The sequence below is a fragment of the Hypanus sabinus genome, chromosome 9 (genome assembly GCF_030144855.1).
Source record: "Hypanus sabinus isolate sHypSab1 chromosome 9, sHypSab1.hap1, whole genome shotgun sequence".
NCBI classification, from domain to species: domain Eukaryota; kingdom Metazoa; phylum Chordata; class Chondrichthyes; order Myliobatiformes; family Dasyatidae; genus Hypanus; species Hypanus sabinus.
In genome coordinates this window covers 69,472,292-69,486,074 of record NC_082714.1, presented here as the reverse complement: position 1 = coordinate 69,486,074, position 13,783 = coordinate 69,472,292, and the positions used below count along the sequence as shown (strand labels likewise).

Below are 13,783 nucleotides of genomic sequence, written 5' to 3'. Positions count from 1 at the left end.
AAAAGAAGATGAAGGAAGGGACAAGTGTTACGTATCCCATAACTGGATCACTTACCAGCAAAGATAGAGAGGTCCGTTGAAGTCTGATGGCACTATTTTCAAAAGTTTTTTATTTATAAGGGGCACAAAAGTAAGGTTAATACAAACATTCAGATAATATACGTTGTCAATACTCAATCTAAAGCGCGGGTATAGTAATAATCATCCTTAAGAAATCGTTCTATCGTTTGTCTAGGGGATAAATATATTGTCCTCTGGAAATATAAAAGTCACTCAGAAGTCTGCAGGCTTCAGCCTTTTGGGAACCGCTGGGTTTCACGAGTTGGAGAGAGAGAGAGAGATTGGTGAGAAAAGGAAAACTTGCCCGGGTCTTTATGAAGCAAATCCGTGGAATCAGGGGAGCGGGCTTCCCCGTTGTTAGTTAAAAGCGGTTTTCCGTGATTCCAGCCACAGACTCCAGATTCGGAATCTAACACACGTGGCTTCCTTCAAAATGGCTTCCCGCTACGATGGGATCGCTATCGTGTCTTCTTGGTGCGTCTGAAGGGGGTGTCCCCCCCAGACCCTCCTTTATACTTCCTCACAGGGTCGCAGGTGTCAATCAGGTTGGGATGATGCAATCTCTCTCTCAACCAGCCCACCTTGCCCAAGGGCTTTACACGTGGTCTCCATGAGACAATAGTCAATGTCGCCTTATTTTGCATCCTGGTGGAACGCGGTATTCAGCACCTCTCTCTCTATCCCACTTCCTGGGTCTACTGACCCCCCCTCAACTAGTGCTCTTGTGATTCTCACAAAGGAGGGGGCTGGGATCATAACACAAGTTGTAGAAACCAAAAGAATACTTGACGCGGATTAGCTATGTAACCCATGAATAACAAGTTAACATGGAGAGAGTTGTGACATTAAACCATTCAGATCCTATTGAAAATGAGGCAGTTCCCTTGATGTAAGAGGAGGAATTTCTTTCACCAGCAGGTGGTGAATCTGTGGAATTTATTGCCACAGATGGCTATAGAGGCCATCATTGGATATATTTAAAGCGGAGGTTGATAAGTTCTTGATTTGCAACAGCATCAAAGGATATAGAGTGAAAGCAGGAGAATGGTGTTGAGAGGGGTAATAAATCAGCCTGATCAACTGGCAGAGTAGACTTAATGAGCGAAATGGCCTAATTCTGCTCCAAAGTTTCAAGCCTCAAGTTAACCTTACATGAATATAGCCAAATGAAACAACATTCCTCTGGGCCAAGGTGTGAAACATATTATGAACAGCACACAGCACACCACACATAACATGTAGCACAAATGGCACATCTGAATATGATTTCAGAAAAACATGTGGTCATAAAGATAAAAAACAAAGTATTGCCCAATTTCCTGAGTGGTATGACTGAGACTGTTGGTAAGCTGCCCTGGTGCAGCTTGTCCTTCCACCTAGCAAACACCAAAGGGCAGCACTGAGTGAACATCAGGGGCCAGCCCCAGCCCCCAAGCCAGAATGGATTCCAGCACATCCACAGAGGCATCTCCCACAAAACCTCGATGTTTCTTCCCCTGGAATGGACAACAGGTGACCCCACAGCGATGGCCTAGTTCTCAGCAAAACCTAGTCAATGCGGCTCCCATCAATTGGTCTTACAATCACAATAAAAATTCCTAGGACAATCACTCTCACCTTTTAATGGACTCTGCACCATCCAACATTAAACAAGTCCAAGTGACAACACAACAATAGTACACAATAGTCTTTGAACAGCAGCACAGATGCAGCAGAAGCATTCCTGTGCAGGTCCAGAGGGGAGCTTAAAAATCCAGTCTCCACAAAAGAAAGGTACCATCTGGTGGAGTGGTCATCGTCAGAGTGGTAAGAGCTTTGGCTCCACAGGCTTCGGTGAGACAAGCAGACACAAGGTAAGTAGATTTATTTAGAACCATAGAACATTACAGCACAGAAACAGGCCTTTTGGCCCTTTTTGGCTGTGCCAAACTATTTTTCTGCCTAGTCCAACTGACCAGCACCTGGACTATATCCCTCCATACATCTCTCATCCATGTACCTGTCCAAATTTTTCTTAAAATGTTAAAAGTGAGCCCGCATTTACCACTTCATCTGGCAGCTCATTCCACACTCCCACCACTCTCTGTATGAAGAAGACCCCCAATGTTCCCTTTAAACTTTTCCCCCTTCACCCTTAACCCATGTCCTCTGTTTTTTTTTTCTCCCCTACCCTCAGTGGAAAAAGCCTGCTTGCATTCACTCTATCATAATCATATAATCACCCATCATAATTTTAAATACCTCTATCAAATCTCCCCTCATTTCTTATTTATTTTTCTTATTTAACTCTTGAGTGAATGGGGGATGTCTGCAGGGCCAGTGTTCTGTTTTGCATGTCAGTTGTTGGATTTCCAGGAGACTGCAAGCCTCCCCGACAGCCACCTCTGCACCAGATGCATTGAGGTGCAGCTCCTTAGAGACCGAGTTCAGGAAAGTGAGGCGATGATAGACAGAAGCTATAGGACAGTAGTCACCCCCAAGGCTACAGGACACAGATGAATGGGTGACTGTCAGGAGCGGTAGGGAAGAACATCAGTTAGTGGAGAGCACCCCTGTGGCCATCTCCCTCAACAATAAGTACTCCATTTTGAGTACGGTTGGGGGACAAATGACCTACCTGGCACTGAGTCTGGCCCTGTGGCTCAGGAGGGTAGGGAACTGAAGAGAATGGCAGCAATAATAGGGATTCTATAATTAGAGGAACAGATAGACAATTCTGTGGATGCGAAAAAGAAATAAGGATGGTAGTTTGCCCCCCACCCCAGGTGCCAGGGTCCACAATGCTTCTGAACACATCCACAATATCCTGAAAAGCAAAGATGATTAGCCAAAAGTCAGGGTACAAATTAGGTCCTTCAACACCTCAGCCAGCTCCTTCTCCACCATCCTGACCTCGAACGGCTCCTTCTCGACCATCCCAACCTCAAACAGTTCCTTCTCCACCATCCCGACCTCGAACAGCCCCTTCTCTACCATCCCAAACTTGAACAGCCCCTTCTCCACCATCCCCACCTCGAATAGCCCCTTCTCCACCATCCCGACCTCGAACGGCTCCTTCTCCACCATCCTGACCTCAAACAGTTCCTTCTCCACCATCCCGACCTCGAACGGCTCCTTCTCCACCATCCTGGCCTGGGCTGGCTCCTTCTCCACCATCCCAACCTCGAACGGCTCCTTCTCCACCACCCTGACCTCAAACGGCTCCTTCTCCACCACCCTGACCTCGAACGGCTCCTTCTCCACCATCCTGACCTCGAACGGCTCCTTCTCCACCATCCCGACCTTAAACGGCTCCTTCTCCGCCATCCCGACCTCGAACAGCCTCTTCTCCTCCATCCTGACCTTGGCTGGCTCTCTTTCCAAAATTATGGCCTCGGGTGGCCCCTTCGACACCTCATCCAGCTCACAGATGGGATTAGTTTGGTAAGATGACGGCAAACTCAGACACAGCAGCCATTCAGGTCTAGTCAAAGGTGTACTTGATCATTTAGTATGTTTTTTATATAATCATGAGTTGCTCAATAGCAAGTGAGTTGGACTTATAAGTCCATAAGACATAGGGGAAGAATTAGGCCATTCAGCCCAACAAGTCTGCTCCATCATTTCATCATGGCTGATCCCAATCCCATTAAACTTCACACACCTGCCTTCTTGCCATATTCTTTGATGCTCTGACTAATCAGGAAACTATCAATGTTTGCTTTAAATATACTGACAAACTTGGCCTCCATCTCACAGGTGTTCAACAAATTCCTTATCTTGAAATTTGACACCAACCTGATTTTCCCAATCTCTGTACATATTGAAGTTCCCCATTCCTCCTTTCAAAATTGCTCAAGCTCTGCCAGGTTAGTTGGGGAGCAGCGGTGGTCAGAGATGTTCCATCAGGTTAAGGTCAGGACTCTAACCAGGCCATTCAAAGACATCAATTTTCTTCATTTGAAACTACCCCATAGTTCCTCTGCAATGTGTATAGGGTCGTTGTAAGAAAGGCGAAATTCCTCCTGTTACAGCTTTCTGTCAGAGGCCAGTAGGTTTCTAATCCAGGATCTCTCTGTATTTAGCAGCATTCATCTTCCCATCAATCCTGACCGGATTTCCAGTCCTTGCTGCTCCAAGCTAGCCCATATCAGGATGCTACCTCCATACTTTACTCTAAGGATGGTGTTACCTGGTTTATGCACAGTATTAGATTTACACCACATGTACATCTTAGTCTTCAGGACAGAAAGCTCTACTTTAGTTTTATTTGACCACAAGATCTTCTTCCATATCTTTACAGTATCTTCTATGTGACACTTTGCAAAGTCTTTACAGACAATTAAATGCTTTTTCTTTAGCCGGAGCTTCTTCCTTACCACTCTTCCATAAATACCCTTTTTGTGCAAGGCTTTAGAAATTGTGGATCCATGAACTTCATTTCCAGTTACAGCAACTGGCTTCTGCAGCTCCCGCTGAGGACTGTTAGTGTCATAGTAGCCTCTCTTACTAGTGCTATTCTTCACTGACAACTAAGTTTAGAGTACTGGATGCCAACCTGTCGTTTGCGATCAACCGGTCGATCTTTGAGACTTTCCCAGTATATCCCGAAAAAAATGAAAAATAAATACACAAATACATTATGCCTGATAAACCTTCTGATGCAAATATGTAGTAACTTCTGCTTTGAAAAAGGACCACTCAACAACTTCATGCCCAAAAGGAACAACTTTATTTAGGACGGTAAAATGATATTATCATAGAGAGGTTTACATTAATACGCAGAATTATTAATGGCAGAAAAGATCGGAATGAAAACCCCGCAACCCCAGAAACAATCTGTCTTTACAAATAGCTTTACCATGATCCTAACTGGTACTAACTTATCTTTATAATGCTCATGTTACAACACTTCTCCCCCTTTAATTTCCAACATTCCCCAAATGCAAAGAAGTGGGAAACAAAAACAGTAGTGTCATTAACTTGCGTACCCCTGAAACTTATACTAGTGTCTCAGTAACAGTTCACCAATACCAGGAAAGTTGAGGAGCTGAAATCAGGGTTGAAAGCTCAGAGGACATAGATCAACGTGTTAAAAGACTTGTCACTTTGTGAATATTTTTCATGACAGTTTGATGAATCCCTGGATGTAATGCAAACGGCTCAGCCTGTTGTATTTGTCAGAATGGCTTTCCAGGATTTTACAACAAAGGAGGACTTCCTCACTCTTTTGCACTTAAAGGAGAGAATGAGAGGTGAGGATATTTACAATGAGTTTTAAAAAAATGTACGTGAAAATGACCTCTCCATTCATAAACATGTGGCAATTATTACTGATGGGACCCAGCAGTGCGTGGTGTGCGCGTTGGTTTTTATAGCACTGTGCCGTGATGACCCTGATTTTCCCAACTTTCTGGATTATCCTGGATTCATCAGCAGCCCTTGGCTGGGAAGGTCGTGGACTTTTCTCATGTAATGACACTGGTGGTCAAACTGATAAACTTGATTCAAGCAAAAGCACTTCAGCACCGCTTATTCAAGGTGTTATTGGATGAGCTCGATGCCGCTGTGGCCTGTTTGATATGCTGGTCACAGTGTTTTCTTGGTTGAATTAATTTGAAAGTTTGACAAAAGCATTTTATGTAATTAAAATACAATTCGTCCAAATAAAAGGCCTCAAGTTGGAGGTTGAGCTGTTTTTTCTCTGAACAATTTAGTAGGTCGATCTTGCCTTTCAGTAAGGCCGAGGTAGGGGATCTTGGACTTAAAAAGGTTGGTGACCACTAGTTTAGAGTGTGGCCTGACCTAGGCAATGTGGCTGTAGTTTCATATTTTTTCTACTTTTTCACAATGGACTGCACTAAGCTTCGAGTTATGTTCAGTTCCTTTAGATGGTCTTGTACCCTTCCCCAGATTTGTGCTTCTCTGTTATCACTTCTCTGACTTGTCTTGAATGCTCTTTTATCTTCATTTTGGTTTGGCCTGTTGAAAATCTACCATACCATTGGACCTTACAGAGAGAGGGGTTATTTATTCTTATAAGTTCAATGAAAATAAGTGATCACCCAGCTTTCTACATCAACAAATTGGATGAGTTGGTAAGGTAATTGGTATACTATGGCACCTGAGGAAAGTTAGTGTAGTAATTACAAAAGGGAGGAATACATTTTCAGTCTCACAGTTTTGTTTTTTAATTTGTAGTAAAAAGTTGACATGTTTTGGAATATTTGTTTTGATTTGACATGATGCAGAATGTTTTATAGATTACCTCAAAAATCCACCTCAATATTTTTTAAATTTAGAAAATGAGACCGTAAAATGTGAAAATAGTTGTGGGGATGAATACCTTTTCATTGCACTGTATATCAGAAAATGCTCAAATGGTTTCAAAGTAGCAAGCAGTGCTGCAGCTTTAGTTTTCTAGGCTAACACAGCTTTTAACTCTTCACTTACTAATGTAATTAGTCCCAACTCCAGTTCTGGACACAGTGCACCTTCTTGATAGTTGCCACTCTCACTGACTCTTGTCTGAGATCCATGCTTACCACCATACATCAGCACATGTGTACCTTAGCCTCTGATTCAAGAAAAGCACCAAGAATTTACTACAGGCCCATAGACTTCCCCAGCTATATCAGCTTCATCCTTCTTCCCTGTAAGGACTCCATTCTGTTCTCCAGGCTGCTCCATCTCGATAGCACTTGCTTCATTTTCCACACCCATGCCATGAAGATTATGCTTTTTCCTGAACCACTGCTTCCCCTCTTCCACGCTTGACAGTGCTGCTGGTGGCCTGTACAGCCACAGTGCCTGTTTCCATATGGAGTGACTCTGTGACCCACTTTTCCAAAGGTGGTTTATTCAGTGATTGCAGTATCACAGGATATATCACATTGACAACTGAAGAACAGAGGACACTGATTGTGAACGGTTTCCTCTGCTGTTCCACATGAGTTGGTCATTGAGAGAGAGAGAGAGAGAGAGAGAGAGAGAGAGAGAGAGAGAGAGAGAGAGAGAGACGGCACTCACAAATCATGAAGAGTTCCAGATATTGAAAGGAAGGATGATCACGCAGCAGTAAACTGGGGTAATTGGGATCAATTAGCCAGCACAGAATGATCCAAAGACTGGGCCATTCAGGGTGATTGTATTCAAACTGAGTTATCCAGGCAGCAATGTAAGTCTGCCAGCAGAAGGGCTGTGACCACAGATGGCCCCACGGTCTGATAACATTGCTCATTGAAGAACCAATCATTTTATCAGCAAGTATCTGCACCACTTCCCCTGACCCAGGGTCCACAGGTATAATTGGAAGACAATTAGGATACAACCATGAAGACATTAAAGTTTTGTGTAAGAGCCTTTTAAATGGCCTAATCTATTTTAGATGAATTTTAAAGAGGTATATAGAAATTGAGTTGCCTTGATATTTTCATCTACTCTGCCCTCAACCTTCTTCATGCACTGGTGGGAAACCAAGGGAAAATTACAACCAAAACCTATAAAGTATGTGACAACAGCTAGCACCAGATGTTATGCCTTATGGTGATTAGCTTCCTGCCAATACTTGTTTTTTACCTTGACATTGGCATTGAAGCAATGTTCATTCTAAGGTGCATGCGCACATAAACCATTTGCAACTAGCACACGGAGGAATTTAAACTGTGCACAAAAGATTGTCACCCTCTACCTCATTGGCATGTTAAATATATTTCACCATCGTACACAATCACATATCCTTCTCCACTTTCTTATGCAGACAGCATTGACAAAATGGAGTTTGCGATGATTTGTCTGCAGATTTTAGAACTGACTTATTTATACTATTTCTATTGAAAAAATTATTGATTCACCTTGTTGGATTTGTGAGGCACAAAAGAACTGTTAGTTCACTTAAAGCAGAATGGTTTAATGAAACAGTAGAAACTGCGACACCGAAAACTCATGAAGTCAGAAACATGCAGCTATGAGAAATATTTGTACATAATAAAGAAATTGGTGTTACCTACTTGTATTGTCACAGTGCAAAAGTTGCTGGAGAATTCACGAGTGTGAAGAAGTGGACTGATATTTGGAAACTTGACCTTTTAAAGTGTCATTTAGCAAGCAAATCACATATGGATGGTGTTCAATATTTTTGGCGAGAAAATCCCTTTGTACCCGCTATAGATCTGATATGTATATTTTGAGAGAGTGCAGATGAACGAGAATAAAAATGATCAAACCCAGAGGATATCAAAGTTCTCATTGACAGTGTTTTGCTGGCTGTTAAAATGAATACCTCTATATATAAAATTCAGTGCACACATGCTGTTGTCACTGGGCAAAAAATTGCACAGCACAAGATTTTTGCACATGCTGGCCATTGTATTGAAGGTGAAGTCCATCAGAAAACCAAATCCACTCTATATTCTACTTGTCTGCAATTTATGATCTGACCCAGAATTTATAAAGTAGGATTAATCTCAAACAAGCTTCTTGAGGCTTTCATCTTAATAAATTACAGGAGATCGTTTTATTTAAGGTTCTTTTTAAAATCAATTTAGAGAAAAGAAAAACAATGAGCTTACCCAGAGTCCTACAAGAATGACAAATATGAAGTATATGACCAGGACAGTAATATCAGTTGAATTTAGCTTCTTTTGAGAGATCACACTTTCTTCAGGCTTCATCGTGCTAGCTAGGCTCCCGGCTGTCCTAAAGGACACTCCCTCTGTTGCTGTCTTCATTCTTCCACGTTTCTTTACTCCTGCTTTTCAATGCAAAAGCATTAAATCATTACAATGATATGGTGGGCCAAAGATTGGGATTGATTTCATTTCTTCCTCTGTGCATCACAGTGAGCTATTGGCTCATTTTGGCACAAATGGCTACTTGACCACAAATTTATAATAGCCAAGATTAATCTGGTCTTTTCTTCCTGCTCACTGCAAACGGGTAGGAGTGGGCCCACTAGCTAATATTCCACTGAGTTCAAGGATACTCTTAAGACCTGAGAGAGTGGTTGTGTCACTACAAGAAGGGGCCCCGCCAGATTGTGAACACCTCCACTCATTCCTGCATAGTTCAAATGAGGTTAGCATCCAACAAGAAGTGTTAGGATGAGCAGCACCCCTCTGTAAACACTTGTAACCAGCTGTTCCAGTAATTGGACCACAATTCATTTACTTATGTGCTACAATCAGTGCAGCTGGTCCAACACAGTGAGATTGTGTCCCCTCTTGGGCTCTCTCAACTGATTACTAGTGAGCTATGTGATAAGGACTGGAGAGTGAGTGGGTCACATTGCCAGGATTGGGAAGGATATTTTACAGCCTCCTCATGTACAGGGTCTATCATCAATTCCTCAGTGCTTGACTCCTCTACTGGAGTATCCTCCTCGGTAGAGCCTTCCTAATTCTCCTGCTTCCATTGCTTCAGCCTGTGATGTGTTACTCAGCCTTTGGTTTGCACACTGCCTTCACAGCATTGACTGTGCTGAACATATGGACTACATGAATGCCATCCACAGCTGCCCAGGCCCTTGCAAAATCTATGATGCTGATAAATCTCAGTAAATCACATTTCAGCACAATGCCTAGCTGGCCTTTCTGAAGCTACAGTGAATTAACCTGGGAGTCAGGATGGAGGGTTAGGGCGGTGTTTGGAATGATTCCATGACAGAACTCTGAAGTGACACTGATCTGTGGGACAGGAGCCCAGACACCAATGTGCGCTGAAGCCCCACTGAGGAGTCACACATCTCAGTAATGATAGCTTGGAAGCCTTGAGCCTAAGATATATTGTCCACTGGAGAAGTCCTGGTGGAAGATGGTATCAGTTTGAAATGGGAGTAGGCTCTGTGAAGATTACCTACCGCTCAGTAGCACACTAGGGGAAAATTACATCAGTTAATTAATATACTGACTCACATGTCTTTGAGGTGTGGAAGGGAACTGGGGCAGGTGGAGGAAATCCATGTGGTCACAAGGGAAAATGTGCGAACTCCACATACATGATGGTACCTGAGGTCAGATTTGGACCTGGGTCTCTGAAGCTGAGACAGTGGCTCTATCATCTCTGCACAGTGCTGCTCATTATAAACTACATTGTGGAGTCGGCAAGCTCATAGGCTCAGCTCTCCCTGTGGATTTTGGAAGATTGATGATCATTGATCCCTCAAAGTTGATTTGCAAGTGGGTAACACACACAAAATGCTGGTGGAACGCAGCAGGTCAGGCAGCATCTATAAGGAGAAGCACTGTCGATGTTTCAGGCCGAGACCCTTCCTCAGGACTAACTGAAAGGAGGGATAGTAAGAGGTTTGAAAGTGGTGGGGGGAGGGGGAAATGTGAAATGATAGGAGAAGACCAGAGGGGGTGGGATGAAGCTAAGAGCTGGAAAGGTGATTGGTGAAAGTGATACAGAGCTGGAGAAGGGAAAGGATCATGGGATGGGAGGCCTCGTGAGAAAGAAAGGGGGGAGAGGGGGAGCACCAGAGGGAGATGGAGAACAGGCAGAGTGATGGGCAGAGAGAGAGAGAAAAACAAACAACTAAATATGTCAGGGATGGAGTAAGAAGGGGAGGAGGGGCATTAATAATGGAAGTTAGAGAAGTCAATGTTCATGCCATCAAGTTGGAGGCTACCCAGCTGGTATATAAGGTGAGTATATAACCTGAGTGTGGCTTCATCTTGATAGTAGAGGAGGCCATGGATAGACATATCAGAATGGGAATGGGACGTGGAATTAAAATGTGTGATCTTGATATTAGAGGAGGAGGAGGAGGCCTCATGTATGCAAGTGGATAGAAAGGTTAAGAAGGCATATGGTGTATTAGCCTTCGTTAGTCGAGGGACTGAGTTCAAGAGCCATGAGGTAATGTTGCAGGTTTATAAAACCCTGGTTAGACCACACTTGGAATATTATGTCCAGTTCTAGTCACCTCATTATATGAATTATAAGGTAGCTTTAAAGAAGGTGGAGAGGAGATTTACCAAGATGTTGTCATTGTTTAGAGAACATCTTAGGAAGATAGTTTGAGCAAGCTAAGCATCTGCAAAGCAAAGGAAGTTGAGTGGCAACTTGATAGAGATGAACAAGATGATATGACATAGATCGAATGGATAGCCAGAGGCTTTTTCCCAGGATGGAAATGGCAAATATCCGAGGGCATAATTTTAAGATGATTGTAGGAAGTATAGCTGAGATAGAGGTATTATTTTTATTTTTACAGGGAGTGGTAAATGCAAGGAATGGCCTGCCAGGGTGGGGCAGGCCTAGAAGAGGCAGATATATTAGGGGCATTAAGTATACACAGGTGATATAAAAATGGAGGGCTATGTAGGAAGGGAGGTTAGATTGCTTTTAGAATTCACAGCAATGTCATCTCATTGGCTCTTCACAGAACCCTGGAACATCTGGACAGCAATGGTGTATACATCAGGATGCTTTTAATCAATTACAGCTCCCACGTAATACCATCATCCCCTTGAAACTAATCCCCTTGAAACTAATCCGTAAACTCCCAGATCTTCACCCTTATCCTAACACCCAAAGGACCACACAACCCAACTAAAATGGACAGCACCCCAAATTACCCTGGCCATACCCCCACAAGGGGGCTTACTTAACACCAGCTCACACCCTCCTCTCTCTCTCTCCCCATGGGGATGCCAGCATCTCCATTCCTCAGCCCTACCCCTAAACCTAACAGCTTCACGTCTCTTACACACCCCCATAAACCCAAGCCCTCTCCCCACCAGGGAGCCGTTCACCTCACATCACCAGCAGTTCGGTTCCTCTTTCAACCCTACTCCCTACAGCAAGGTCCTACCCCATATTTCTTTGCCGTGAAACCTCCACCCCCCGGTCCTGGCCCTCCCCTCCACACCACCAAAAAGTTACAGCAAACCCCCAAATCACACAGCACCCATTCCTTATATTAAACCCCCACCCAATACTAACCATAAGCAATAAACCCACCATCGTAACTTAAACTTCAAAATGGAAGTTAATGAGAAGATCCCAATAGAAGTAAGTGGGAGACCTGGATTACAAAAACACTGGCCAAAAACAAAGTGGCAGGGTGAAGTGATCCTGCATCTCCAATACGAAATCTAGAAATATTAGAGTGATATTTTTCCCAATGCCTGCATAATCCCATCATATACGAGTTTGCCGATCACACCACGGTTGTGGGCTGCATCAAAGGTGGTGACGAATCAGCATACAGGAGAGAGATTTAAAACTTGGCTGAGTGGTGTCATAACAACAACCTTTCACTCAATGTCAATAAAACCAATGAACTGATTGTAGACCAGGAGAGGGAAACCAACAGTCCATGAGCCAGAACTCATCAGAGAATCAGAGGTGGAGAGGGTCAGTAATTTTAAATTCCTGGATGTCATTATCTCAGAGGACCTGTCCTGGACCCGTCATATAAATATAATTGTGAAGAAAGCACGACAGCACCGCTACTTCCTCAGGAGTCTGCGGAGATTCAGCATGTCATCAAAAACCTGGACGAGCTCCTATAGATGTGATGTCTGGCAGCAACACAGCCTAGTGTGGGAAAACCAGTGCCTCTGAGTGGAAAATCCTACAAAAGGTAGTGGAGTCAGCCCAGCACATCACGGGTAAAGCACGGGTAATGACTGGCAGCATCTACATGAAGTGTTGCCGTAGCAAAACAGCATCCATCATCAAAGATCCTTACCACTCTTCTTACTGCTGCCATCAGGTAGAAGGTACAGATGTCTCAGGACTCACACCACCACCACCAGTTATTACCCCTCAATCATCAGGCTCCTGAACATAAGGGGATAACTACACTCATTCTATTTCTGCTGTTCCCAGAACTGATGATCTCACTTTCATGAGTTTTTATCTTGTCATTTTATCCTCTCATTATTCATTACTGTTTACATTTGCAGTTGCACAGTTTGTTATTTATTGATCCTGATTACAGTTACTGTTCTATAGATTTGTTGAGTATGCCCGCAGGAAAAAGAATGATAACAAATTTTACTTTGAACTTTGAGTAGGTTAAAAGGTTGGCACAACATTGCCAAGGAACCTATACTGCCTTGTAATGTTCTATGTTTTTGAACACCTTTCAGTGAGTTCTGGAGCCCACAGGATGAGGCTTTAAATTGACACAAGTATTTGAGATTGTACTGTAACCATCCAATGACCTTCAGCTTAGGCAGGGAACGTGATTAATGGTAACTGTTTGCACATGACTGGCCCTGCAAACAAAAACATTAGACATGCTCAGGAGGGTCCAGCCCAATTTCCAGATTGGTGTAACAGCCCAGAAATGAACAGAAACCCAATCTAACTAGATTGGTGGGAGGGGTAGTTATTTCTATCTGCAATTTCTGAGGCCCTTTGTTTAAATGATATCCTGAAATTTCCTATTTCCACAAATTTGTTTACTGATAAGCCCTGGAAATCAAACCATTCCTCAAGCACATCTGACCACTAATCGCAGATGATTAGTCATTTTGGGTCTGGTTGTAGGCCACAGACTGACAAATTTGTCCCTCCTCCTCCCCATCCTTCAACATCTACCTCCTGGTCAAGTGAGACCTTATGATGAGGAGCCCCTTTCTGTCTGATTGACTCTCCTGGGAAGATATTAAGAAGGCTGAAACTAACTTCCATTTCTAACTAACTAACTTCTATTTTCCCTTTCAAATAGAGGTTAATTCAGTGACTACAGGACCACAATATTACACTACAGTATTTCCCAATTCATTCT

At 43.3% G+C, this 13,783-nt stretch overlaps 1 protein-coding gene across 1 annotated transcript in view; it reads right to left on the bottom strand.

Annotated features, from left to right (window-relative positions):
• The window catches only part of LOC132398850 (sodium/myo-inositol cotransporter 2-like), a 130,895-nt gene extending 121,987 nt beyond the window's left edge, over positions 1–8,908 (bottom strand). The window contains exon 1 of the mRNA XM_059978686.1: positions 8,610–8,908. Within this exon, the coding sequence (XP_059834669.1) occupies positions 8,610–8,768 (159 nt within the window). The 5' untranslated portion in view covers positions 8,769–8,908. The remainder of the gene's footprint in view (positions 1–8,609) is intronic.
• Between the last annotated feature and the right edge of the window lie 4,875 nt (positions 8,909–13,783).